This window comes from Lonchura striata, chromosome 22 (assembly GCF_046129695.1).
Source record: "Lonchura striata isolate bLonStr1 chromosome 22, bLonStr1.mat, whole genome shotgun sequence".
NCBI lineage: Eukaryota > Metazoa > Chordata > Aves > Passeriformes > Estrildidae > Lonchura > Lonchura striata.
In genome coordinates this window covers 4,461,690-4,489,556 of record NC_134624.1, presented here as the reverse complement: position 1 = coordinate 4,489,556, position 27,867 = coordinate 4,461,690, and the positions used below count along the sequence as shown (strand labels likewise).

Here is a 27,867-nt window from a genome sequence, read left to right as displayed (position 1 = left end):
TCTGCACCTAATGAAGCAGTGAAGAAATAAATTACTCTTGTCAAAATACAGGTGGAAATATGAAAATTCCCAGTCAGATTAGTTGCTGTTTCTTGTCTCTGTGTGTCTTCTGCACCTCTATTTAACCAGCAAAGTGAACAATCCAAAGCCTTAGTGTTTGCAGATTGTTGTTTTACTTAATTGGAGGATCAATATCTCAAAGTAGAAACATTTCACAAAGATGGAATATTCGTTGAAAGCAATATGGTTATAGGTGTGTGGGGGGCTAAAACACTGATCCTAATGGGGATAGGGGCTGGCTGGGTGGGACACAGGCACCATTTGCTGCCTGTCACTGCCTGGGGGCACTGACAGCTCAAATAAATGTGGGGGTTCTGCCCAGGGAGTCAGGAGGTTCTGCCTCTGACCCTGCTCTGTTTGTACATTGAGAGATCCTGGCCTTTAATGAGCTGATCTGGCCAGAAATCAGAAACCAAGGAAAAGCCTTGGATTTTTATCCTGTTAATGCCAATCCTCATCTAGCCCTGAGTTACATTTTTATTGTATTGATTTAACATTTTTTTCTGTGTGAATTCCTTTCCTTGTTTTATCGGAACTGTATGGGTGAGTGCTGAGAAGGCACTGCATGATCTTTTGAGTAGTTTAAAAAATACTGGATCTCTTTGAAATTTTTGTTCTTGCATAAGTTTTCCTATAACCTTGGGGGTGTTTTATAGTCAGGAACACTGAAAAATCCTATGATTATACTGGCTTTTCACACCAGTTTGCCATAATGCTGCATCAAAGAACAAAAGAGCCAGAATGACAATTCCTCTTGTCCATCATCACGTGCCTTTACTCTTGTCCTTCTGCTCTATGAGCAGACCCTTGTCCCTTCCTTGCTTTTTATACCTGAGGGTCACTTTAAAAAATTACTTTAGGATTGAAGGTCTTTTTAAAAAGAAAACTCATCTTGCAGCAGAGCTGTCATAATGAAAGTTCATGAGAAGTTAATGAAGAATTGGGAAGAAATTCCTCCCTATGGGGGTGGGGTGACCCTGGCACAGGTGCCCAGAGCAGCTGTGGCTGCCCCTGGATCCCTGGCAGTGCCCAAGGCCAGGCTGGACAGGGCTGGGAGCAGCCTGGGACAGTGGGAGGTGTCCCTGCCATGGAAGGGGGGGTGGAATGAGATGATTTTGAAGGTACTTCCAACCCAAAAAGATTCCATGATTCCATGACCTGCAAACCCTGAGAGCACTGGCAGAGCTGGCTCAGGGCTGGGCTTCCCATCCTGGTGGTGTCAGGGGATGAAATTCTTGGAGCTGCTGGAGCTGGTCCCAGAGCTCCTGGGAAGAAGTGGAGCAGGAGCCAGCAGCTCTGTCTGCCTCTCCAGAGGGTGATCTTTAACTGAAGTTATCTGGGGAACAGGAGGTGGTTGCAGCTATTCCTGGAAGGCTGAGGGAGGCTGTTGGCCTCAGCTTCAGCTAAAGGGCATCTTCCAGCTCTGAGAAATGAGAATATTAAGAAATAACTGTTTATTGGAAGTATTTTGTCCACGGGTAAGATCATGATTGTCAGGATCAGGAGAAATGTGGAGGCTCAGCATCATAAATACCATGTGCAGCAAGGGAAGCCTGATGGCTGCTGCTGAGTGGGAGAGGTTTTTCTTCAGTATTAAATAAAGGGCTCTTTGTAGATGCCTCTTCCCCTGATTTAATCATTCTGAAGAGACCTGATCCCTATTTTAGGTGCAGCACTAATTCCATCTCCCTCTGAAGCTGTGGGTAGCATTCTATAGTTAGGTTGGCACACTGTCCTCAGCACATCAAACCCAGAGTGAAGATGTGAATGAAGCTTCATCCTTGGGTTTGTGCTCAGCCTTTTACATTCTCCCACATTTCCTCTTCCCATCCTTGTTCTTAATGATCTTTTTTTTTTAATCCTTGCACTCGTGTTCTCTGGGCAGATCCCTGACAGAAATTTAAAAGCAGCTGGACATGACAATGTAGGCTGATCCTGCTGCTCTTAAATCACTGCCAGAGTAAAGCCAAGGCCAGATGTTGCTCACAGCTGCTTTAACAGCTGGCAGGTTTGAGGCTGTTCCATGTGTCTGCTTGGGAAGGATGCCCTGATCTCTGAGAAGCTGTTAAATTACAGAGAACATGTAGAGAGAGAAAATATTTCATCTCATGGAAATATTTCATCCAGTGAAATCCTATTTAATTTGAAAGGAATTAATTGGGTTTTGTGGTCTTCTTTTACATTTTGACTGTGGTGTAATATATTAAACATTGGATTTTGTTAAGATTTATTAGGATTTGACAGCAATAGCTTGGTTATGGGCAAATACTATGGCCATAATGCCATGAAGTTTAGGGATTTTCCTAATTTTCTCTTGTGGGTCAGTACATAGGTGTAATAATGCTGTTGAAATGGAGAGAAAAGGAATCTGTGAAAGCTTAATTCCAGGATCTGTGTGTTAGAAGGGACCTACAGTGCTTTAAGAAACCTGGTGTGGTTTGGTTTCCCTTGCTGGTGCTGAGTTTGCAGCAGTTAAATGCTGGGTCCATAACACATCCCAGTAACTGACTTTGGGAATGACAAATAATGGACCCTGCTCCACAGAAGGTGTTTAAAGCTCTATGACATGTGCTTGACTGAACTTTGTTGGAGTCCCAGAGAATCCCAGACATGATTTTCTAAATGTTTCCACTGAGGCAGAGAAAAGCTTTAAGTCTGGGAGAAAAATTGGGTGTGATCCCCAAATGAGAAGAGATGGATGAAGCAATGCCATGGATTTTTGGGTTCCTTCCCACACCCCTGAACCACACAGGTGCTGTGGGAAGGGTAGTGGAGAGGAAGAGAACTCAGAACATCTTTTTAAATTGAGAAAATGGAAGGGGTGGAGCTGCAGCATGGGTGGCCTCGTGCAGGGGCTGAGGGCTGTGCTGGGCACGCTGCTTTGGGGTTTGCTGAATGTAAATTTACCACACAGGGAGCTCCTGGTTGTACATTTTGCAGTTGTATTTCTGTCCCCTCAATACTTTCTGCACTTCCAGCACGTCAGCTCTGAACTCTGGAATTGCAGCCTTAATGCACATATTCCTATGGATTCTGGCCTGTATTTACCTTTGAAATCCTTTTTTTTTTTCCCTTTTTAGGTTATGAACTCGGTGTTTAAGACTATTCTAGACTTGACATACCCAATAACCTCTATGTTTTCTGGAGCAGCTTTTAACAACAGCATCAACAACATCTTCAAAGATAAGCAGATAGAGGTAGGTTGTTTATTCACCTTATGGATAGGAAATTATGTCCCTGTGTTCTGTTGGAGCAGAAATAATTCTTTTTCCATGCTGATATGGAAATCTGGAACTGTTGGGTGACTGAAAATGTGGTGAAACTGTGAATGTGGTGGTCCATGGCTGCAGGAAGGAGCTTACTCTTTTTGGTGGATTTAGAAAACACGAACTGTACATTATTTGTAGCTATTTCAGTTTGACAAAAGGATTTCATTGTCTGAGAGAAGAAGTGAAAATTGTGACACTGAAGAAGAACAGCTGAGACTGTTTCATCAATTTTTTTCTGCAAATCAGGTCTCAGAGACCTTAAGGGCACACCAGAGAAGGGCTTGAATTGGGTTGTGATGGCTTTGGCTTTTTTGAATTTTAGTTTTGAAGCTGGAGTGAGTTTTTCTGAGCAGTCTACTGAAAACTGCAATAATGACAGAGTCCTTTGTGTCCTGGTTTGCACGTGGGGACCTTTTTGTAGTTGATGGGTGTTGTGGGATCCACCTGAGCCAAGAGCCACCTTTGGAATGCACCTCTCTCCCTTCCCTCAGCAGCAGCAGATTGTCAGGCACATTATCAGTGTTTGTCTTCCTACATTACTCAGCTCAGAGAGTGTTTGGGTAGCCTTGGAATTTCACCTGATATGCAATTTCAACCAAATTATTCCTCTGTTTGCATCCTTGTGATGAAAGATCATGTAGCAAATTAACACTGTATATACTTTAAATATATTTGGTAAAAATAATCCAAAACATTCCCTACCTAAATGCAAATATGAAAGTAAGTGATTAATCATCATGTGGCTTAAAATAGCAGTTTGCTGTGCAGAGGGGATGGTGCTGCAGACAAGCAAGCTTTAGAGAATCCTGGAATCATCAGGGTTGGAAAAGGCCTCAGATCCCTGAGTCCAGCAATTCCCCCAGCACTGACAAAGCCACCACTGACCCCTGTCCCCAGGTGCCACATCCACGTGGCTTTTGAGCACTTCCAGGGATGGTGACCCCACCACTTCCCTGGACAGCTGTTCCAAATGCCTGACTGCCCTTTCCGTAAAGAAATTTTTTCCTGCTATCCAAACTAAACCTCCCCTGGTGCAACTTGAGGCCATTTCTGTCATCTCTGCTTTGGATTCCAGCAGTCAGTTCATTGTACTTCCTTTTTAAGATGCAGCAGATTCCATACTTAGGAATGTCAACAGCTGTAGTTGCATATTCTGGTCTTCCCTTGCAGCCACAGGAAGGTTTTGTGTGAGAGAAATCCACTCCTGAGGCATCCAGCAGCATCATCTCTGTGCACGTGTGCTGACCATCACAGCCCCTCAGTCCATGCCCAGGCTTTCCTCCTGTGGGAAGAATTCCCTCAGATAAATAAGGAAAAATGTTGTGTAGCTCAGCCAGGAAAGAGGGAGTTACTCCTTCATTGCAATTCCCACTCTCACTGTGGGGTAACCAGTCCTGGAACTGGGAGCTGCCCCAGGGTAAAGGGAGACTGAGAAAGTAACAGGAGCTGTGCCAGGAACCTTGAAAAAGTATTTTCTCAAAGTATTTAAAGGATCCAAACTACAAACATCCATCTTTTCTCCCTGGCTGTGGTGGGTTTGGCTGGGTAGTAGTGATTTCTACCTGGAAATTCCTATCAGTAAAAATTAATTACAGCCTTACAGGCAGAGGCTTGTGTTTGGGTGCTTGGCCACAGCTGCTCCTTCCTGAGAGGATCTGCAGTGATCCCAGGAAAACCTGGGAACTTCCTACCTGAGGGGCTGGCCCTCGTGGCTCTAGAAAAGTTTAAAACTTGGAAGCTCTGAGCCAGATGCTCCTTTGTGCTGCTGTGGCTGTGAGGTGACACCCCTGTGCTTCCCACAGAGCCTCACCCCTCTCCCCCATGGAGGCAGCAGCGCTGACGTTGAGCTGTTATTTCTGACACTGGAAGGGAGGTTTCCATTTTCTCTGAAATTTGCTCTCTGCCAACCCTTGTAACGTGGGTGTCTCTTGATTCCCAGCTCATGTGGGGGCCCTGATGACAAAAACCCCATCACTGCTTCCAGCCACAGGCACTCCCAAGCTGGGATCATCCATGTGAGACCCTCACAGGGCACACCCAAACCCAGGATGGGGCACTTGGACACACAGACCAGGGTGCTAGAAGGAAATTTCTCAAGAAATAGAGCTATTTTCCTCTTGAATTACTCATTCTTCTGTGAGAACATCAGCCTTTGGAATTTTTATTCTCCTTGCCAGAATTCTTATCCCCATGCCAAAATGCCCTTGTAAATCATCTCAGCTGGGGGTTCAGGTATGAGGATTCAGACAAGACTTTTATTAAGTCCTGTTTCAGACTTGAATGATGCTCTGTTTCAAAATCAGTGGAACAATCCCTGAGCAGTGATGTTTTATTGCTGTGTGGGAGGGCCTGGGTTAGTTTGCTTTGTGCAGGTGTTTGCAGGAGGTGTCAGAGAGGCTTCTTCTCCCATTCCTCTGTTTTTGCTTAGTATGTGGTTGATGCACTGAGAACTGCAATCCCCAGAATATCTTCAGCATGGAGAGGCACCCTAATTCTCTTGTAATCCCACTTTATTAATCCACTTTGCTCTGGCATTTACTGGGGTTATCATTACCCCATTGTGATACTGGTGCAGTGCCTGTGAGCCCTCCCCAGTCCCACCAGCTTTGCAGAGCTGCTGAAGAGATTAAACTCACCAGAAAACCCCTGCTTCTTGGCAGTGCAGAATCTCAGGCTGAACAGCACAGAAATCACAACCAGGAGTTACAGCCTGGCCAGCGAGGGAGGGTTTCCAGGTCCTTCCTGGATTCCAAATCTGTGTTTGCTTTGGGTTTAAGGCCCATTAAAGCTGTGCTGGAGAAGGCCCAGACAACATGTCCAGTGAACAAAGGCTGCCTGGGAGGGCAGGTTTTCCTCTTCAGCCTTGATTCAAGTTTTCTAATTGACAGAGCAGCATCAGCTGTTCCTGGGCACAAGCTCAGTTTACTCAGACAAGTCCTCCTGCTTCCCCTTGGCAGCTACCATTTCACCAGGCACCATGGAAACTTTCCAAAACTGTCCTCTCTCCAGCAGAGCCCTGCACACTTGGGAGGTCACCTTCCCCTTTGCTTTTTCCAGCAGGTGGGAGGTGAGACACAGCTGAAACCGAGGGAGAACTTCCCCTGCCAGGAGCAGGGCTGGGTGGTTTGTTCTGGCCCCATGGAATAAACTCTCAAAGCTCTTAGTTTAGCCATCCTTTTTGTGTCTCACCCTCCTGCTGGTCCACACTCCCCACTGTTGTGTTACCCTGCAGGATCTCAGGTAATCTCTAGAACCTTCTAGGAGATGTACCTTGCAGGGTTCTTTGTTCCTGTAGGCAGTACTGCAGAGGTTGGTGTTTCCTCTTTGAGTCCAGAAAATGTTGGGTCTGCATTTCCTGCTGAAGTGATGACCCCTGGCTCCATCACCAGGAGGTACAAATTGACCATTGTTCAGGCACAGCCTCAGGATCCCTTGGGATGGGAGTGACCCTCAGACTCCCACCCTTCACCTGAAATGAAAACAAAACCACCCTGCAGAAGGTGACTCTGGTTTGTGTGAGGAGCTCTCTGTGCTGCCTCTGCACACTCTGCTGGAACAAGGGGCACTTGCTACTGCAGAAAGGACATGACAATTTTTGTCTGCCTTGGTTCTGAGTGAATTGTTTGCATGAGAGACAAATTTATGAATTTAAACACAGGACTGAGGAGTCTTCCTCTGTCCATGCAGGTGTGTGTCTGTAGCTCTGTCTGGTAAGGTCCACAGGTTGTTGCTCTGCTGCGGTCAAGTGCAAGGTGACAGATTTAGTAAATTTGGGACTCCTCTTTTGCAGGATCTGTGGATTCCTTACTTCACCATCACCACTGACATCACTGCCTCGGCCATGAGGGTGCACAGGGATGGTGAGTGTGGGCACAGCCTCTCCAGGCCTTAAATCACCATGGGAGACCTCAGGGTCACCTCTTGTTCCTGGAATTTGTCTCACCTTTGAAATTTGTCTTTCCTTCTGTGGTACTTGCTGAGCACCAAACTGTGGTTGGACACAGGTAGCAAGGCCAGGGAAGGAGTTAAATGAGATTCCACTGCATTCACTGCTTGAGGAGAAAATGGCTCCAATGGCACCTTTCTGTATACTTAAAGCATCCTTGAAGTGAAGTGCAGGTATTTTAGCCATAAATCAGACTTAAAGCAACCAAAGCCTTTGACAATTCAAATTCCCCTAAATGAAGCTCTGTTCCCCCAGAACAGGCTCTGCATGAAGCAGGGGCTGAGTTAGGCTCTCACTTGTGCTCAGTCCTTTCTGTTTCTCACTGAGTGAGGAGGGGAGGAGGATGTGAGGTGCCTGGGATGTGTCCCTGCCGTTGCCTTTTGTCAGTCTGGGGTAACAGGGCAGTGGCTCAGCCTGCAGGGGAGGCCTCCAGGTGCCCCAGATATTCCTGGGGGGAGCTGCAGCCTTTGCTGCCACATCTGATGCTTGTCCTTGGGGCTGGCACAGGTCACACTGTCCATTCCTGCCGTGCCAGGGGGGTTATGGAGCTGCTGAAGGATTCTGGGCTTTGATCAGGGCAGCTAAAACAAGCAGAAAAAGGATTAACCCTTCTCAGAGGTTTTGTATTCCCATTCCACAGCACGTTAAGCCAGTTGAGGTCAGGAAACTCACTCCAGCCAGCTGCTTGTCCCCGTGGAAGTTTAATGGAACATAGGAATCAGCTGGGGAATGGTTACGGTTGTCTCCACTGAATGGAGATAAATTAAGTTCCCAGCTGCTGCCATTTCCTATCTTGGTTTGCTCTGTGAGGTGTAACACACGTCAGCAGTTTCCTTGGGTGGAAGTTCCACTAAAACTATTAATAATAACCCCCAAAAGTGTCAGCATTAACCTGTGCTAACAGCAGGAGTGCTGGGGTTGTAATTAGAAACAGAGCTGTTATCTGTTTTAAAAAGAAAACACCAAAAGAAAATCAATTCCCAGGGAATTTGCTGGGAAGAGTTGCTGTTGGAAGCACCGAGCAGTTAATTACTGAGCAGTGATTTAACACTACAAGGCTCACTTATTCCTGGTATTTTAAAGATTCACTTCTCAGACAAGCCTCTTGGCCTGTGGAAATGCAGTGTCTTCCCAATTTGGTTGATGCAAATGTTAAGAGAAAAATCAGTGTATAGGAGCCTTAAAGCAGAATATTTTACAGGAAACACGGACAGTCAATTTCTACTTGACTAAACTTTGTTTCTAACAGCTTAAAGGATTATTACTGTTCCTTACAGCACCAGCAGAAATGGCCCAAGAGAAGATAATGATCCCCCAGACATTTGCAGTGGTTTCACAAGACAAAACGTTTGCTTGTCGCAGTGGAGGGAAAACAGAATTTTGGGGGGGATCTACAGCTTATATTTTTCAGTTTCAGGTCCTGCTAAAAGTCAGGGGTTTGGATCTCTGCAGAATGCAGTGTCTGCAGCTGCACTTGCTCTGTCAATCCCCCTGTTGTCAGGAGAAATCTTTTCCTTCCCCCCAGCCCCACAAAGCCCTGGTGCTCCCTGCAGTGGGATGTGCTGAGATGCCACAGAAGGCAGTGAATGTGAGGAATGGGCTCAGACCCTGGGTTCTGGCTTTGCCTGATGTCTTTGTTTTATCCTAGCCAGTAGTATGATACAGAAAATAATAAACTGTTTTAATAACTTCCTCACAGTGTTCTGAGGAAAACCTCTATCTCTTGATTATCTTAATGAGTGCAGCAGCCTCCCCCCGCCCCGCGTGGCAGTAATTAATGCTGGCTGATTAACGCTGCTGCCCTCCCTGCAGGCTCCCTGTGGAGGTACATCCGGGCCAGCATGTCCCTCTCGGGGTACATGCCTCCCCTCTGTGACCCCAAGGATGGCCATCTCCTCATGGATGGGGGCTACATCAACAACCTGCCAGGTAGGAGCACAGCTCATGGGGGGAGAAATTCCCACACCTGCCCATCAAACAGCCTGCCAGCCTTGGGGCTCTTGTTTTTTCCCTAAAACGCAGAGAAATCTCACAGACACCTTTAACCTCACGCTGGTTATCTGGAATCCTTGCTCTCAGTTTCCTGGGTGTTCCCTTTATCTTGGCTTTATTAATACTGGTTTTTTATGAACTTTTTCCTGATAGCCAAATTCTGAACATACGACTCCCAGCTAAGTCTGAATTTAGTGCTTGCTGAAGGGAGAGAGGAGGAATCAAACCACAGACATACAATGTACCTTGGAGTTTCTCTTCAATCAGTTAATTAAGAAATAATTCTGAGAGAGCATCAGCATTTGCTACTCAGGCTGGTGTCACCTGGAGCATGTGGCAGTGGGGGAATCATGGGGCCATGGAAGGGAGGATGTGGGGTGTGGGATGAGCTCTGAACCTCCCAGCAGGGTCCAGGGGTGTGGACTGGCCGTGTTTGGGATGTGATTTGTGTCAGGTTGCACTGCGGTCACGAGGCTGCGTGGCTCAGGGCTGGCAGCAAAGCCCTGCAGGGTCACTGCAGTTTGTGACTCGGAAAAGAGGGAGGGAGCACAGGAGAGACTCTGACCTGAGCAACCCGAGTCATTTACATCTTCCTGTCACACTCTGACTTTATTTTTCCAGGGCTGTATTTACCTAAAACCCAGAAACTGAAATAGCACAAAACAGATCCCCCAAATCAGCATCTGGCATTCTGTGGGCTTGTAAGCAAGAACTGTGAACTGCAAACCAAAGCACCTCTTGCATCTCCACAGCTGGAGAGGGCAAAGAGCAGAAACAGGTGACACTGGGTGGGAAACAATAGACTGAACGAGCCCAGGAATATAAATCCGAGTTACAGAACAGATCTGATCTAAAGGAGTGTCTAAATTAAGCCTCTAAATTGGCTCTTCAGAGCTGTGGTTTTCCTACGCAAAACTATTCTGGAAACTGCAACTATCTTGGACTCTGGGGGTGTGAAAGAAATATAAATCCATTCTGTGAGGTTCATGTCCTTCTCTTCCCTCCCTTGGCGCTTCCCTAAATCCTCACCCATATCCAAAGACTGCAGCTCGTCCTTTTACTGACCTTGAAGTAGGAAGTGTTGCCTCATTTCTCTTCCCACTTTGAGATGTGAATCCTTCTCCTGGATCCCAGAGCTGTTCTCAGGCTGCCATCCAGCCTCTCCTTGCTGGCATGTCCCTGTCCTGCTCCTCCCTTTGTCACCATCTCCCTGCAGCATTGGCACTTCTCTCTAAGGCACTGCCACTTGTGCTCTCTGCAGGGCCCCCATGTCTTTTTTTAGAATTAATGTGGGTTTGATGTGCTCTATTCCCATTACACCCAGCATGGTGTCACCGGCCTGCTGCTGTGTCCCCTGTCCCCTGCTGCCTCATAGGGCTTCTGGTGACCTGAAGGGGAGGGTCATCCCACTGATCTGGGGCAAAACATCCCCTGTCAGTGGCGTCCCCCAGCAGTGGGGACTCGCCCTGGAGTCACCCAGGGCTTGGTTGGTGCAGGATTTGGGATCCCTCCCTCCCCACAGAGCCTCCCTGAGTGGGAATGGTCTGGGCAGAGCTGCTGCAGATCCATACAGATGTTAGGCTGAAGATCCCTCTGAGACTGAGGCCAGCCATTCCCCAGCCCATGTCCCCAAGTGCCACCACATCCCCCTGGCCTTTGGTGCCTGCAGGGATGGGTTCCGATGGTCCCTTCTGTCCTGCTGCTGGCTCGTGGTGGCACACCTGAGCTGTGCAGATCCGTATTGCACCTGGGGCAGCAGCAGGGAGGGCACAGGGGCTCTGACCTCCTGTCCCCAGCTGACGTGGCCAGGTCCATGGGGGCCAAGGTGGTGATCGCCATCGACGTGGGCAGCCGCGACGAGACCGACCTGACCAACTACGGTGACTGCCTGTCCGGCTGGTGGCTGCTCTGGAAGAGGTGGAACCCCCTGGCTGAGAAAGTCAAGGTACTGGGGGCTAGGCTGGAATGGCAGCTGGTTTTCCAGAGGGAAGATTCCCTCTGTTACTCAGGGAGCAGGTCTGAACCAGATTTGTTGTTTTGCTGGATTTCATAGAATAGCTGGTTTGGAAGAGACATTTAAAACCATCGAGTCCAACCCAGTCTCAACCCCTCAACTAAACCCTGGCACCCAGTGCCACATCCAGTCTGTTTTTAAACACATCCAGGGGTGGCCACCACCACCCCAGGCAGGCATTCCAGAACTTTATCACCATTTCTGTAAAAAACTTATTCCTAATATCCAACCTAAATTTCCCTTGGTGCAGCCTGAGGCTGTGTGCTCTGGTTCTGTCAGTGCTGCCTGGAGAAAGAGCCCAGCCCCAGCTGAGCACAGCCACCTTCCAGGAGCTGCACAGAGTGACAAGGTCACCCCTGAGTCTCCTTTTCTCCTGAAATTTGAATTCTTGTTCAAAGAACTGGGCAGTGCCTTGACACCACAGAGAAGGCAGTGATGTGGGAAGGGGCTGGCAGAGTTCTTAGACCAAAGAAAACTTTTCTTGGAGCTGCATACATTCTGATATAGTCAGAATTGATTAATTTTACCCATAAAAGTAGTAAATCTGTCCAGCTCAGTTTCTATCCTGTATGTCTCTGAACTGCTGATTTAGGGAGATTTTAGCACTTGACAGTAATTAAGTACAACTGATAAATATGGGTCTGCAGAGCATGATTTTATTATTATTATTTTCCTTTTGTTGCATGTGCTCAGTTCCTTATTCTTCATTTCCTAAATTACCTGGCTCTGCTGTTGTCTCCCAAGTGAATATTGATTTTAATTCTTTCCTCCCAATTGCATTCCCCAGTTGGATTGGTCTCAGTAGTACCCAATGAAATATTCCAACTGTCTGTATGGCAGTAGGCACCCATGGAAACGTGGAATTCCTTCTGAACACCACAAAACACTTTTTTCTTATTGGTAGTGGTGAAACACTGGCCAAACAGAGGGCTGGTAGAGTTTCCATCTGTGGAAATGGTCAAAACTCAGCTGGATGTGGCCTTGGACAAGCTGCCCCAGCTGACCCTTCCTGGGCAGGAGGGATGGACTGGATTATCTCAGTGGGTCTCTGTCCACTCAGCTATTCTGCAAAATCTCTGTCCTGGCACCAGACAGATCAGAGCACCATGGAATTACAGACTGGTTTGGGTTGGAAGGGACCTTAAAGCTCATTCACTTCCACTCCAAGGCTCCAAGCCCTGTCCAGCCTGGCCTTGAACATTGGCAGGGATGGGACATCACTGATTTCTGCCTTGAAGGATCATTGTGCCCCTCACCTCAGCACAGATCTCTAAGCTTTATATATATTTTACTATATCTTGGGATGAAAGTCTGGGTTCAGGCTTCTTGGAATGCAATTCCCTTCCTGGTGCTCATCATGGACTTCTTCCTGCCTGCCCACACTGAGACCCAGCTGGAGGTGCTGCTGTGCCAGGCCATCACCAGGTGCCAGCTCTCTTGCTTTGAACAGCCAGGTGTCTGCTAAGGAAGGCAGGAGCCTCCCCTGAAATGGAAAATGTAAATCCCCTCCCTCCAAATTGTTATCATTTTGAAATTAAAAGGATCTCAGGCAAAGATGCAGTGCTTTAACAGGAAAATTAAAAATACAAAAAACCCCTGCCAGAGTCAGAGCAGCCCTGTCCCCTGTGTGTCAGGGAGTGGCTCAGCCCCATCCCAGGGGGGCTCAGCCCTCCTGCAGTGCCAGCTGTGCTTCTGCTGGAGCAGGATCCTGCACAAGGGGGGAGTTTTCCTCTGGAGCTCCAGGGCTGGGGGAGATGGGCCTGGGCTCCTCTGGGAATGCAGAGGGAAGAAAGCTGCTCCTCTGGGAATGCAGGGGGAAGAAAGCTGCTCCTCTGGGAATGCAGGGGGAAGAAAGCTGCTCCTCTGGGAATGCAGGGGGAAGGAAGCTGCTCCTCTGGGAATGCAGGGGGAAGAAAGCTGCTCCTCTGGGAATGCAGGGGGCAAAGGCTGCTGTGCTGTTCCCAGGTCAGATTGGATCCAGGTAGGAATGTTTGGCTCCTCCCCTGGCAGAGCCTCTCCCCATGGGATGCTGGAATTTTCTCAGCCATGCAGGTACACTCAGTGGCCATGGACAGAAGATAATTAATAATTAGTGGCCCATGAACAGCAGAGATCTCCTGGAGGGAGGATTGGCTGTGGGAGAGATACAGAAAAGTGCCCAATGAACAGAGGAGAACTGCCCCAGCTCTGACAGATGGAATTGAATTCACACCCCCATTTTCAACCTGAGACACCAGATCACTTCTCCCCCGTTGTGAGCACACCGAGCACCTTCTGGAACCCACTTGTAGGAGCTCAGTTTGTGAATTTGTGCTGGGCAGGTGCTGAACATGGCTGAGATCCAGACAAGGCTGGCCTACGTGTGCTGCGTGCGGCAGCTGGAGATGGTGAAGAACAGCGACTACTGCGAGTACATCCGGCCCCCCATCGACCGCTACGGCACCCTGGACTTCGGCAAGTTCGACGAGATCTGTGTGAGTGCCCCCGAGCCCCTGCCCTGCTCCTCACTGCCCTGCTCCTCACTGCCCTGCTCCTCACTGCCCTGCTCCTCACTGCCCTGCTCCTCACTGCCCTGCTCCTCACAGCCCTGCTCCTCACTGCCCTGCTCCTCACTGCCCTGCTCCTCACAGCTCTATCCTCACTGCCCTGCTCCTCACAGCTCTGTCCTCACTGCCCTGCTCCTCACTGCCCTGCTCCTCACAGCTCTGCTCCTCACAGCTCTGCTCCTCACAGCTCTGCTCCTCACAGCCCTGCTGCTGCTAATTAGTGCTGCAGCCAGTGCAGAGCAGAGGAGTGCATTGGCAGAGTGAATAATTGACACTCCATAATGCTGTGGAATGATATCCCGGCCAGGAGATTGGATTAGCAGCAGGAATTGAGTTAGTAATCTTGATTCTCTAATGACCTGTGAAGGGATGGGTTGCCTCGCTCTGGTTCGTGGTAGTTCAGGCTCAGCTGCTCGGCGAGAGCTGCACTGGGCAGTTTTGGGGTTTGGCATTGCTGTGGGCTGGGGTTTGCCCTCACTTTTTTCTCCTAGAACTTTAGCATGAAAGGTTTGCAGAAATTCAGCAGGGAGGCCTTGAATCCTGGAAATGGAGGGAAACGTGAAAATACCTGGTCCTGTGAATGTTTGAACCCTGCTATGAATAAAACATCATCCACAATTCCTCTGCACCCCTTCGAGGGTCGGGAAGTGGCACCAGTGTCAGGGTGTTGGAGAAGTGGTGCTGCCAGGTCACACATCACTGGCACTGGGCTGTGTTTGTGTCAGGGCCCAGCATGGGCAGAGCTGGCTCCAGGTGTGCAGGGAATTGTCCTGGTGACACATTCCAGTTGTTCACAGCAGGAATGTCCCTGCCCAGGCAGGACAGCAAAATCCATTCTGGCTCGGTGTCTCCTGTCAAGAAAGTGATTTTGCTGTCTCCTTCCATTCTTTGCCTGTTTTAGCCATCCAGGCATCTTCCATGTCCAGATATTCCTGCAGAGCTCTTTGCTTCTCTCCCAGGCTGGAAAACCACCACTCCTCCTTGAAGTTAATCTCCATCACACTTCAGTGAGAAGCTGTGATGCTCCTTAGCCTGCAGACTGATCTCCCTGGTCCTGGCTTAGCAACACTGACCAACCCCAGGAGCAGAGCTTAGCCCTGCAGATTCTCACCTGAGAGACTCCTTAGGACACACAGCAGCTACTCCAAACCACCAGCTGATTTCCCCAGTGTAAATATTTCCTCTGGGATATTTGGTGCCTCTTGGCTCCTGGACAAACACTACTGACTGCTTGTGGGTCTAGGACTTTGCTGATAAATAATTCTTTGTTCTTTGCCAGCTGGAGAGCCCTGGCTGATTGGAAAACCTTGACAGACAGGTGTGGTAGTTCATCACAGGAGCAGATCGTGAGCTGTCACATCCCTGCTCTGTTCTAATGTGCTGCTGTTAAAGAGATGTAAAGGCACCAGGCAAATTTTGTCAGTGCAGTAAAACCTGAGAGAAGGGCAGTTCCTCACAAGTGTCACTGTCTGTCAGCAGGTTCATGGCACCAGACACTGCAGGATGGAGGGGCAGCACCTCCTGGATCCTCATTCCCTGCAGCACAGCTCAGTAACTTCTGTCCACAAGGGAGCTTTAAACTGTGCTGTCCAAAAGGAAGGACAGTTCAGGCATTCCTTTATCCTTAGGGGCTGGGAAGTAATGGGGGGGAGAGGGTTTCATTTCATCTGTGTGCCTGGATTTTACGGGAAATAGAAACAGGCACCAGCATTTTCCAAGGAGCTGAAATCTCTTCATGCCAAACCCCTCGTGTACAGCCCCGAGCAGGGGTGGCTGTGGGTCAGATCCTGCAGCTCAGCTCCTCCTGCCTATTTTGGGTCAGCCTGACCCTGCCAGTGGCAGAGCTGTCAGCTCCTTTTTCTCCCCTTCATCACCCCCACCCTGGGCTGGGATAGATGGTGAGAAGGGAATTCCAGCCCCAAGGAAGGCTCTGAACCCTGATCCAAAAATGGGAGGAGAGACAACACCAGGGGTTCAGTGCTGCTGCCAGAACCAGGGCTGGAGATGGGATCCAGGGCTCCCAAAACCTGTTGCTCTGTCCTTCCCATTTGATTTTTCAACATCATTTCTGCTGTGTTCTGAGAAAAATAAGACTTAGAGCATGGGTCTTTTCTTTCCAGTTGTTTCCATGCTAATGGCAGTTATTAATTATTTTCTCCTGATTATTTTTTTTTTCCAGGAAGTGGGATACCAGCATGGCAAAACTGTATTTAATGTGTGGTGCAGGAGTGGAGTCCTTGACAAGATGCTGAAGGACAGGCAAGAGACCTGCAAATCCAAAACTGATGTAAGTGCTCAGGGAAGTGCTCTGTGCTCCTGGAGCTGCTCAGGCTGGGACAGGGGACAGTGACTGCCCTGAGGCTGGTTCACAGCTCAGTGCTCTGCATTTCCTGGCAGGGAAGTTCCAGTTGGTTTTAAGAAGCAGTTACCACCTTTTTGAATAATTTGGATAATGCATTATCATATAAGGGCTCACTGTCCTTCCTCTCCTTTGAATCCATCTGATTTGAAATCCAAGTGCTACAAAGGCTTCATGTTTTACCCAGTAATTCTTTTTTATCATCTTTTAGAGAGGGAAATGAGCAGTAATTTTTTAAGGGATGGCCAGAATGAATCATAGCTGTCAGGAGCCTCACAGAGGGAAGTTAAGTGAGGTGAGAGATGACACTGAGGATTTGCAGCTCTCCAGGGGTGGGTGACAGAGCACTTTGGCTTGGAGATAGGGAGAGGATGGATGGCAGGATGGACACTGGGCAGGGATGAGGGGTGGATGATTCCACATCCAGCTGCCTTCAGTGTCAGCAGAGGCTGTGAGTCACTGAGGGGTGGAAATGGCTCTGCTGAGAGGAGATTAATGTCACCCTCAGCTCCAGGGGGACTTCCCAGCATCAGATGGATCTGCCCACGCTGCCTGGCAGGGCCAGAGTGGCTCTGGAAGGAGCACACAGGGAGTGAGCCATGGAGGAAACCACTGGAGATCCCTGAGCCTGAGGAGCCCCCAGACTCCTCAGCCTGGACTTTCTCCTGGGGCACACCTGGATGAGGAGGTGCTTCAGTGTGACTGCACAAGATGGGTCCTCACTCCACCTCTGGCACCTCCTGATCAGACATGAGGGGCTGGGGTCCAGGTTTTGTGTTAAGTCATAAGAAGTCGAGGCAAGGAGAATTGTGTCTCAGAGTTGGCTGTGTCCTACTTCAGCCTCACTTTTGTCACCAGCCAGTAAAAAGCCTCAAACATTTTCAGTGCTGTGACAGACACTTGTTTTAAAGAAGACTGCTTTTTAAACTGCCCTTTTTACAGGATTCAGTAATGGAGGGGAATATTTCACTTAAATCATGCTATCACAGCAGCATGATGGACATTTATCACACCTACCCTGGGTTCTGTGGCACTTCAGTGCCCTGGAGAGCAAATCTGTCACCTCCTCCTTGCAGACACAGCCTGGCCCTGCACTCACCTGATAATGAGTGCAAGTGCTGATTGCTGAGGTGTCTCAGCATGGCAGTAACAGGGCTGGGAGAGTGACTCACCAGCCCTGCCAGGTTATGGAGCAGGAACGGGCTCTGTGTGTCCCTGGTGCTCCCAAGGACCTGCGGGATCATCTGCTCATCCTCCTAAAACTCCAGAGCCCTCTGCAACCCAAGATTTTTGCATGTGACTTCTGTTGCAGAAGATTTATTTCTATGAAGTTACAGCTCCCACTGGGGTATTTTTCTCGCTTTTCTTAGTCCATTAGAGTCACTTAAGTCCTTTAGCTGTGTTATCTTCCAGGCAGAGCAGCTGATATTTTTAACTTGCCTTTCATTAGCAAGGGTTTTGATGCTTTATATGTTTTAGTTCTTCATCTATTTCTGGAGTGTTCAACATCTGAGAGCTGAGTGCCATTTCTTATCGTCCCATTCCTGTGTCGTGAGCATTGCAATTTTATTTAAAAATACAGATATTTAATCATTCAGATGCTTCTCCTTTGCTTTGATCATTTAGTCCCTGTTTGTCTTGTCTCCAAAATGCAAATGAAGACACAAACAACAGGAACCTTACATAAACTTTACTTTGAGCAGCTCTTAATCTTCCCCAGTATGGAATGCTGCAGCACCATTAATTGGGTCTACTTGGGGAAGTTCTGTCTACTGAGCTGTTATTCATAGTCAAAGCTAAATATAATCCAGTGGTCTACAATAGTAACTGTCTTTTTCCTCTAATTTATTTCATAAAGATTGTGCCAAAGAGAAAACTTTCCTCCTTGGAAAAAAAAAAAAATACCAGAGAGGTCTGAGTGTAGGTTTCAGGTGGATCTGAGACACTTCTTTGCTGTGTGCTATCTGATGGGAGGGTGATTTTGTCCTTAAAAGTGGTGAGAGGAAGCACTGAGACATTAAACTCCTGTTTGTAAAGCACCAAATGAGTGTGGGAAGACACCTGGTTTCCCACAAGTGGTTTTCCAGTCCTGGTGCTGAGGCTTTGGGTGCCCTCAGGCTGTCCTGGGGGTCAGCTTGGGGGCAGATGCTTCTGAGGGTCAGTCAGGCTTCATTCCCACCCATCCTCACCACAGGAGCTGCTGATGGTTTTCCTGGGGCATGCTTAGGTGCTGGGCCCTGCAGGATTTTGTTCAGCTGCTCATGCAGAGCCCTGGACTTCCATCCCATCCAAAGCCTGTCCCTGCCTGCTCCCTGCTCCAGGGACAGCCTGGCTCTTGTCTGCCCCAGTGCTCTGTGCAGCCACCTCACCCTCCTGGCTTTTGGGGTGCAGGGACAGCCTGGGACGTGGCTGTGTCCCTGTGGTGGCCAGAGGGTGCACGTGTCCCTCCCTGAGCTGTGTGGCACAGCCTGGAGCTTTTCTTCCCTGTCCTGGGAAGGAGCTTTCTGCAAATGCTGCACTGGGAAGGTTCAGGTTGGATGTTCAAAGTGAGCCTGGGCTGACTCATCCTTCCCAGCAGTTCCTAAAGAGTCACAATGAGCTTCCCAACTTCTTTATGGTTTAAGGTGTGTGTCCTGAGCTACTGCTGTTCCATTTCATACAGGAGCCTTTTCATTCCCTCCAGGCTTTCTCTACCCCCGTTGTTTGTCCTGGATCTGCTCTGTGCTGTGGCTGTTCTAAATTAAATCAAAATCAGCTACAGATGAAAGGTCAACTGAGAGCACTTTGCTGCAGCAGCAATGGGCTGCTGCTGTGACCCCACAGGGGTTGTGTGATTCACAGGGTTGGTGTTCGTGCCAGAGGAGCAGAGGATTGTTCATAAAACCCCGTGTTAGGAAGCTGCCCTGGCTGGGAGCACATGGGCAGGTCGGGGTGTTTGGGAACACAACTGTCACAGCAACTCCTGGCAATCCCTCTGCCAGCTCTCCCCCATCCTCTTCCTCTGGGTTGGGGTTGTTACTGTGTTCATTACATTGACTGAGTTTAAAAAAGGATGAGAGGTGTTGAGGGGTCCACCTGGGTACGTTGTGCCCGGCCCCAGAGAGCTGCAGGAAGCCTGAGAGGGCTCTTCAATGCCAAAGTTTTCTTGGAGGAGAGACTGGAGCAAGAACTTCTCAAAATAGAGAAGGCTCAGCCCACTGCTTGGGTGAGACAGAGTGCAAATAGCAAGGGTTTACTGGGGAGGGCAGTTGCAGTGGGAGATGTCTCTGATCCCTGCAGCACCTCCAGCTCTGGGGCTTTCAGGGGTCCCGGGGGGTCCTGGTCACCCCAGTGCCCACCTGTCCCTGCAGCCTCTGTGGCTGAGGGAAGGGCCACCTGTGTGTCCCACCTGGTCACCTTCTCCCAAAAGCAGAAGCTCCCTAGGGGCTGCACCTGGCCCAGCCAGTCCCTCTTACAGAGGGACCCTGATGGAGAAAAACACATGGAGTGAGCTCTGTCCATGCCAGGGCCCAGCTCCTCCTGTGCTCGTCTCTGGGGTCTTCTTCATAAGGCTTCTTGTTGTGTGGGTGGAATAAGAGCCATTAAAAGCATGTCCCACTGTTGGGAATCCCATCTCTGCCACCAGACCTGCCTCAGGAGAGCTGTTTTGAGGATTTCTCACTGATGAGTAATGGCTTTTGAGGGGGCAGCTGTGGAGAATTTGTGCGTCTGGAGCTTTGTCTCTTCAATATCATTTTTATACAGTCTCGACTTGTTTGGATTTTCTGTGAACATTTGCTGACAAACCTTCAACTTCTCTGTGTTCCAGAACGTGACCTGTCCCACCACGTCCTTCACAGACCTGGCCGAGATCGTGTCCCGCATCGAGCCCGTCAAGGCTCCGCTGGCAGACGGTGAGGAGGAGGGTAGAGGGGCAGCTCCTGTCTGCCTGCCAGCCCTGCCCTGCCCTGCTGGGCACTGCCAGCCACCCCCTGCTCCCCCCAGAGCCCTGACCCTCCGTGTGCCCCTCCTGCCACCTCCTCTGGGGCAGCGGGATCACTCGGGAGGTCCTCAGCACCTCTTACTGGTCAGGTCCGGGGGAGTAATCCCTGCTGAGTCTCAGCTGAGGGAAATAACACAAGTGGCAGCTCAGCTTCCATCCCCTGGGGCTGTCCCTGTGCCCTTCTGCCTCTCCATCCTCAGCCCTGTTGGGCTGGGGGGAGGCTGAGTTAAAGCCCTGCCCCAAGGATGTTTTCCAATGTTGGGCAGGGGGAGGCTGAGTTAAAGCCCTGCCCCAAGGATGTTTTCCCTGCTGTCGTGAGTAGGATCAGGAGTGACTCACTGGCTCCACTGCTTTTTGTGTGCTCCTGTTGTGGGAGCAGCAGTGAACTGATGAGGAGCAGGTAGCAGCTCCTGCCTGGTGACACAGAGGTGCTCTGTGCCCCATGCTGGCTCTGCCCTGCAGAGCAGTTCCCTGTTCATGGAGCTCCCAAATCCAAAAGGATCAGAGCCTTGCAGGCCTAAAACCCCTGAGTGTGTCACCAGGGCTGGAGTTCTTTCTAAACAGTCTCTTCCCCTCCTCCTGATTCTTGTTCCTGCAGAGGGAAAGCTAAAGTTAGCAGTGCTCCCATCTGTGGCTGTTTGCAGAGATGTCCCTGTGGTAATTTGAAATGCTAATTACAATCATATGCCTTACGAAGAAAATATTAATCAAATGTGGTTGAAGCAGCCATTGTGAATAACAGTGAAGAGTTCATGGTATGTGGTTATTTAAGGCTCAGGCACTGAGCCTTGCTGAGATTTAACCAGAGCACTGGGGCAGATCCTCCTCCTTTCTGGAGCTGCTGGGGATTGCTGCTTTCTGCGGGCGAGGCCGTGGCTGGAGTGTGGCAAATGGACGTGGCACCTTCTGGGCTGAGGAGGGGCAGTGCAGGGGCTGCTGGGCATGGGTGGGATGGGCAGGGGCCACGAGCTCCTCGCGTGCTGGAATCCCTTGGCTGTGGGGCTGGAGGAGGGGGTGGCAGCAGAGTCGTGCACGTGGGCGCCGTGCTGGGAAGGATCCTTCGTGTTCTGCCGTGGGTGGCTCCGTGGGGCTGAAGGGACCCTGCCCGTGTCTGAGTGCCAGTGACAGCAGTGACATTCCTTGGTGTCCTCTGTGCATGAGATTTCTGCTGAAGAGCTGTGGGGGAAGCTCTGTGGTGAGGTGAGCCCAGGGGAGGGTGACAGCTCCCTGCAGTGGCCTCGTGGCTGTCAGGTGGCTCCTCGGGGCTGCTGAGCTCTGGCATTGCTCTGCTCTGGGGGTGAGGGGCTCTGAGGCTTGTCACCTGTGTAGGGGAGGGGACAGAGAGGTGCTTGGTGGCCTGGCAGTGACCCTGCACTGTCACCTTTGTTCTCCCTGGAAATCCCTTCCTGCGGGACGTCTTGGATCACAGAGGCTGAGAAAGGCTCTGCCTGTTCTGAGAGCACACTGCAGGACTCGGGCTGGCTGAGGAAATCCTGGCAGTAATTTTGTTTTCAAGAAAGCAAAGGGAAAGGTTAAAGTTCTGATGGATGGGGCAGGAGCTGTGTGGGCTTGGGGAAAGGGCAGGGCAGTTTCTCCTCTCTTGAGCACACTGAGAGCAGTGACCAAAACCATTCAAAAGTTTTTAAAAAGGGAGCCTGTCCCTCAGGCATGGCTGAGCAGAGACCTGGGTGCCAGAGTGCTGGGGCACAGGTGTCTCATCTCAGAGCAATGTTGGTGGCCCTGTTCCCATTCTCCATCCACACGTTCCCTCAGCCAGGATCATCCCTCTGCCAGCTGTGGTTTGGGGAACACAGGTGCCACTCCTGGGGGTGGCTCTGACCCATCCCTGCTCAGCCTCACCCCGTGAGGGATTGCTGAGCCCAGATGAAGCACTTGTAGCAGTGCTCATTTGGATAAAGGGATTTGTGGAGAAGAAATCTTCATGGTGGTGCCAAATGCCTGGGTTTGCCATTCAGCTGGAGCACGAGACATCCCAGCACCTCTCAAGGGACACAGCAGGCACCAGCCACCTCTGCACCTTTGCTGCTTAGAAGGAGCTACTCTGGAGCAGCACTAGTGCAGCTGAGGCTGTGCTGAGCTTCCAGGTCCTGGCTCACCCCGAGGCTTGGCAGTGCCTCTGCAGGAGCCCCCCCTGCCCCACCAGAGCTGTCCCTGCTCCTGCAGGAATCAGCCCCAAAGCAAAGGAACAGCACAGCTGAGGAGCACGAGGCAGATCTCTGGGTGGGGAAATGTGCCCTTCCTGCAGGGAATGTGCTCACCCTGCTCAGGGCAGGCTTGGGACCTTCCCCAGGCTGGAATATCCTCCTGGCTGCCTGGGTTTCAGGCTGAGCTCTTTGGGTGGTGCTGAGCTGAGCAGAGCAGCAAAGCCTTGGTCCTGCTTGGTGCTTCTGGGAGGTTTTGCAGTGCCCAGAGCAGTCACTGTGAGCCTCAGCCTTGATGGAAGGTGATGTTTTGGGACAGCAGGGCCACCTCCTGTTCTCCTTTTTCCCCTCCAGCACCCAGAGCTGCATTGTGAGGGATGTGAGAAGGGTGGCTCTTGTGTCTCTAGAAGGACCTGTTAAATGCTGAATAGTGCTGGGAAAATCAAGGAATTTGGCCTTGATAGCAGCTGGTTTTACTGGAGGTATAAGCTCCAAACTCTTGTTTGTGGTGTCTGTTGCTGTTCAGATGAGTTTCCAGTTTCTCTGGTGTATGTTATCAAAGATTATCGTTAGTGTTTTTAGTAAAAACTAGCAATTATTCTCTAATTCGCAGTAAAAAAAAAAAAACAAAAACCTAAAAATAATTTAAAAAATAAAAAATACCTAATGTCTTTAGTTCCGATGTTCTAGCAGTTGGTTGTAGTTATGTGCTAGGAGAAAAGGCTGTGGAACAGACTGTGCTGTTGTCTTCAGCGTGGAGCAGATGCTATTGATGGCTCCCAGGAGAAATACTTAGTCAAGGATCTGGTTTAAACAGGAGCCCCTCTCTTCACCAGTGGGCTGCATCCAGGTATTGCCTCAGAGCCCACTGGAATTAACTCAGGAAAGGGGGAGAAGAGCTGGTGTCACACAAACGTGCTTTTCATGGTAACCATAAAATGCCATTTTCCTGCCTTAAGCTGCATCCTGGAGCTCTGGGTGCCAGCAGAGGAAGGTGCAGCCTGCCATGGGCCCTGCCTTGCTGCCCACGTGCCCTGGTGTCACGAGTGGCTGGGACAGGCTCTGCAGGGGCTGGAGGGGTCTGGGACCATCACTGGCTCCCCCAGCCCAGCACATTCCTGGAGCTGCTGTGGGGAGTCAGCCCTGCTGCAGGTGGAGTCATAAACGGGTTTGAGGTGGGAGGAACCTTAAAGCTCATCCAGTGCCACCCCTGCCATGGCAGGGACACCTCCCACTGTCCCAGGCTGCTCCCAGCCCTGTCCAGCCTGGCCTTGGGCACTGCCAGGGATCCAGGGACAGCCACAGCTGCTCTGGGCACCTGTGCCAGGGCTGCCCACCCTGCCAGGGAACAATTTCCAATTCCCAACATCCCATCCATCCCTGTCCTCTGTGGGGAGCCATTCCCTGTGTCCTGTCCCTCCATCCCTTGGGAGCTCCTGCTCCTGCTGCCAGATCCTCCAGGTGATCTCCAGATGCTGGGAGAGGCCTTGGCTCTGCACTGATGTGTCCTCATTCCATGGGAACAGGCTGGGGCTGGGGCCTTCCTTGCACATCCTGCTGCTGTGCACAGCTCTTGAGACTCCCTAATTATGTTAATCTGCTGGATTGCTGGAGAAAGCAAGTGATTGTCCTCTGCAGAGAGGAAGGGAATGTAAATGTCACCATCCCTGTGGAGCAGAGATTGTGAGACACTCAGCTATCAGCTCCAGAGCAGGCAGAGCTCACCCTAAGCCTGGGATCCTGTTCCCAGAGCCTGTGACCACAGGGAGTTTGGCTTGGCAGCTCAGAGGCTCCTGAAGGTGTCCCACAGGTCTGGTTGGGCTGAGGGGTGGAGCACAGCAGCTCTGCTGTGAAGGGCATTCCCCAGGGAGCATCCACCCAAAACCCATGTCCCTCTGAGAACTGGCAGCCACCACAGAAACCCAAACAGTGGGACAGAGCTGCTGTGCTATGGTTGCTTGGATTCCAGAGGGGTTCAGGACACCAACTGACAGAGAGGACATGGTTTATTTTTATGTGCTGAGGAGCTGAGATCTGTGTGTGAGCAGTCCCAGTTCACTGAGCTGCAGAGAGCTGCTGGCACTGTCCTGCCTGTGCTCAGTGACAGTGGCAGTCATTCCTCTCCCAATTTCCTCTGCCTCTCTGCTTGCCAGTCAAACCCTGTGCTTTGTGTCTTCTCTCTTCAGATGAGTCAGACTACCAGACTGAGTATGAGGAAGAAATTCTGGACAGCCAGAAGGATGATTATCTCGATTTCATAAGCAACCAGGCTGAGGAAGACTCTGACTCGGTATGACCCACACTGGAAGAGGCAGGGGCTGGTCTCTGCTGGGTCCTGGCTGAATGGTGTGAGGTGGATGTGCTGGGGGAGATGCTGAGAGAAGCACCTGGGAGGGGCTGCCCGAGCATTGTGCAGAATTGCCTTTTGTTAGTACAGACACTAAAGGACACATGCTCACCCTGCCACGTGTGGCAAAACCTGGCCACAGTTAAATCCTGGTCCTGCAGCTCTGTGGGTTTGCTCATGAGGTGGATCAGGGCTGAGGGAGCTGCTTCCTCCAGCTTGGGGAGAGGAGCTGAAGGCAGGATCTGCCAGCGGGGTGGGTAGGGAGAAGGTGGTTATGGAGGAGAAGGTGGTTATGGAGAAGATGCCCATCAAAAAGCCAGGAGGGGACAGGCACAATTTGTGCTGAAAAAAACCCTCCCTGGGGCCAGTGGGAAGTGCTGCCCTGTACACACAGCTGACAGCCACCCTGGGCTGTGCAGGGAGAGCTGCAAACTCCACCCTGGTAGATACTTGGAAAACAAACCCCTGAAGAACCAGCTCCAGCACTTGAGCCAGCCTTTAGAGCAGATAACTGGAATTATCTTCCAGAGGTCCCTTCCAACCACAGGGGTTTGATTCAGCAGGCCCACCCTGAGGTAACTGTGAGGCCAGGTGGGCTGTGGTGTGGCCCCCAAGCTGAGCAGCACTGCTCAGGCAGGTCACATCCCTCTGCTCTGACTGCAGCAGAGTTTGAAAGGTGCCTGTTGTGTTTGTCATGAACAGTTCCTCAGTGGGAGCACAGGATGGGTTGGGAAGGGCCCATGTCAGGGTGTCAGATGGTGTCAGTGTTTAGAGAGAGGAGCTTGGGTTCTGTTTGCTGGGCTTACCCAAGCTGGTGGGAAAAGAGGTGAAAAGGACAGGTTTTATCCAGCTCAGAGAGGATGTTTCAGTTGTGAAGTTTCAGTTTGTGCTTCCTTTTCTCCTGCAGGATGAGGAGATGCACCTGAGGAGGCGCAGGAATGTGCCCGGCGGGGAGGGCCAGGCGAGCAGCACGGGAGAGCCGGGATAGAGCTGGGAAAGGCTGAGCTGCCAGCTGGGAGCCACAGCCCAAACTACTGACAGAGCAGCCCTATTTATTTATTTAATATTTCACCAAACCAAAACAATGCTCAGATGAATGAAGCCAGAGTTCATCCTTCTCCAGCCAGGGCCGGGCACTCAGCACCAGCACAGCCTGCACCGAGTCCTCCGGAGCTCTGGGCAGGGGAGTTGCCGTGGCCCTGCTCCTTCTTGTGGTGCCAAGAGCACCAGTTATTGATCACAGACTGGCAGAGGGGAATTGTGCAGTTCAAAGCTGCTTGGATTTTTGCTGCTGTGTTTTTAGGCGCTGTTTTTACTGCCAAGGCCCAAAGAACGCCGGGGACCTCCCCCTGCAAGGTGCTGGGAGGGCTCTGAGCAGCAGCACTGGAGAGAGGGAGGGGTTTGTGGGTTGCAGCCTTGCTTTCTTTTCATACGAATCAGGGAACTGTAATAAACTCCTCAGTGACTTCCAACCATGTACTGGTGAGCAATGCTCTGACAGGAGCAAATCTGAATGTATTTCACTTGAAATCTAAACCTAAGGAATCATTGTGAAGGGTGGCCATAGAGCCTGGATCCTCGAGTCATCAGCAGGACATTCACTGACGGATCATGGAGCTGACACTTGCTGGGCAGCTCTGGAATCACCACTTGGCTGTACTTGCCCTGTTGAAATAAAGTTATTTTGCTGGATTGAAATGTCTCTGTTTCTTTGCAGCAGGTCCTACAAAGAGAAAAGTTGTCAACAACTAAGAGCCCAACTTGTCTCTGCTCATATGAGACTTGCAAAGGAGCGCACACAGTTTCCAGCTGCTCACCCCAGCAGGAGTCACTCCAGGTATTGTCAGGCACTGAGAAGAAATCTCCAGTGCTCTGTTCCCAGGGCTGGAGCTGTCCTGGCAGTTGGATCCTGTCCAGACACCCCTGGGTGCTGGCTCTGCCTGTGTCACATCTGTCATTGCCAGTGGCTGCATAGCCAAGCTGATTCTTGCTTTATGGAAGCTCCAGCTCAGCCCCAGCTGTAGGTGCTGTTGCCTTGGAGGGATTTGTTGTCCAGCCAGAGCACTGAGGACACCCCCAAAGCTGCCTCCTTCCCTCAGCTCTCCAGGCATCGCCAGAGCTGGGCAGCACCCTAAGGCCAGAAATGGGTTTGGTGAGGACTGGGGGTTGTCAAAGCTGTGAATGGTGAACTCTTCTCTGCGTTTAACCTCCTTTCCTCTCCTGGCACACACTCTCCTATACCTGCCCTGCTTTGTGCTTTCCTCTGCCACAGAATCTCAGACTGGTTTGGGTGGGAAGGGACCCTAAAGCCCATGCAGTCCCACCCCACCTTCCACTGTCCCAGGCTGCCCCACGCCCTGACCAACCAGGTCTTGGACACTGCCAGGGATGGGGCATGTCCATGAATGTTCAGCCTGTGCCCAGGGAGGCTGCTCCACGTACACAAAATGTTAACTTCAAGTGTCAGAGCCCCAGGGCAGTGTTTTGTTCTCAGGTGAGACCACCCAGCCTGGCTGCATCTCCACGTGGCCCATGGCCCATCCAGAAGCAATGGAAGCAGTTGGAAACCTTCCCTGCAAGGATCATGCAGACCTCTGATGCAGATTTTGGTTGATGCAGTTGTACAAAATGTGTTGCAGTCACTGGAGGCTTTTCCCTGCTATTGCAAAGAATTCATTCTTACGAAGAAAACTTAAAAATGGCTTTAGAAGTGAAGGTGGAGCAGCTGGGGGCTTCTGTGGAGGCACAGGCTGCCTGTGGAGCTGGAGAGATTGAATTTCTGTTTGGGCTGGTTACAGGAGGGTGGTGCTGGGTATGGGAAAGGCTCTAAACTGGGGCCAAGCCTGGAAGTGAGCACAGGTCAGTGCAGGTGAGTGTCCACCTTCCAGCAGGTCTGCTCTGGGCAAACATCTCATGCAGCAGCAGCACAATTCAGAGATTTGTTTTCTTGGTGATGGATTGGAAAACCAGATGTGAGTCCCTTCAGTGTCTGTTTACAGGTGGTTACACTCCAGGAGCCTCTCCCTGGAAAATGGGGATTAGAACTGGAGCACAAACCCCAGAGACAACCGAGGTTCTCTTGCTGCCCTTACCAAGCCCTTCCTGCACCATCTGCCTCCAAAGGACAAAACCAAAACCAAAAGTGCCTTCAGCAGGGGCTGGACCCAACCTGCTGGCAATGGACAGACTG

At 50.6% G+C, this 27,867-nt stretch overlaps 1 protein-coding gene across 1 annotated transcript in view; it reads left to right on the top strand.

Moving 5' to 3' along the window:
• The window catches only part of PNPLA7 (patatin like domain 7, lysophospholipase), a 127,527-nt gene extending 101,152 nt beyond the window's left edge, over nt 1-26,375 (top strand). Inside the window, exons 28-36 of the mRNA XM_077787845.1 lie at nt 3,141-3,257; nt 7,120-7,189; nt 9,088-9,204; nt 11,064-11,212; nt 13,603-13,755; nt 16,007-16,114; nt 19,995-20,079; nt 24,517-24,620; nt 25,585-26,375. Coding sequence (XP_077643971.1) covers nt 3,141-3,257; nt 7,120-7,189; nt 9,088-9,204; nt 11,064-11,212; nt 13,603-13,755; nt 16,007-16,114; nt 19,995-20,079; nt 24,517-24,620; nt 25,585-25,665 — 984 coding nt within the window. The 3' untranslated portion in view covers nt 25,666-26,375. The remainder of the gene's footprint in view (nt 1-3,140; nt 3,258-7,119; nt 7,190-9,087; nt 9,205-11,063; nt 11,213-13,602; nt 13,756-16,006; nt 16,115-19,994; nt 20,080-24,516; nt 24,621-25,584) is intronic.
• The last annotated feature ends 1,492 nt before the right edge of the window (nt 26,376-27,867 follow it).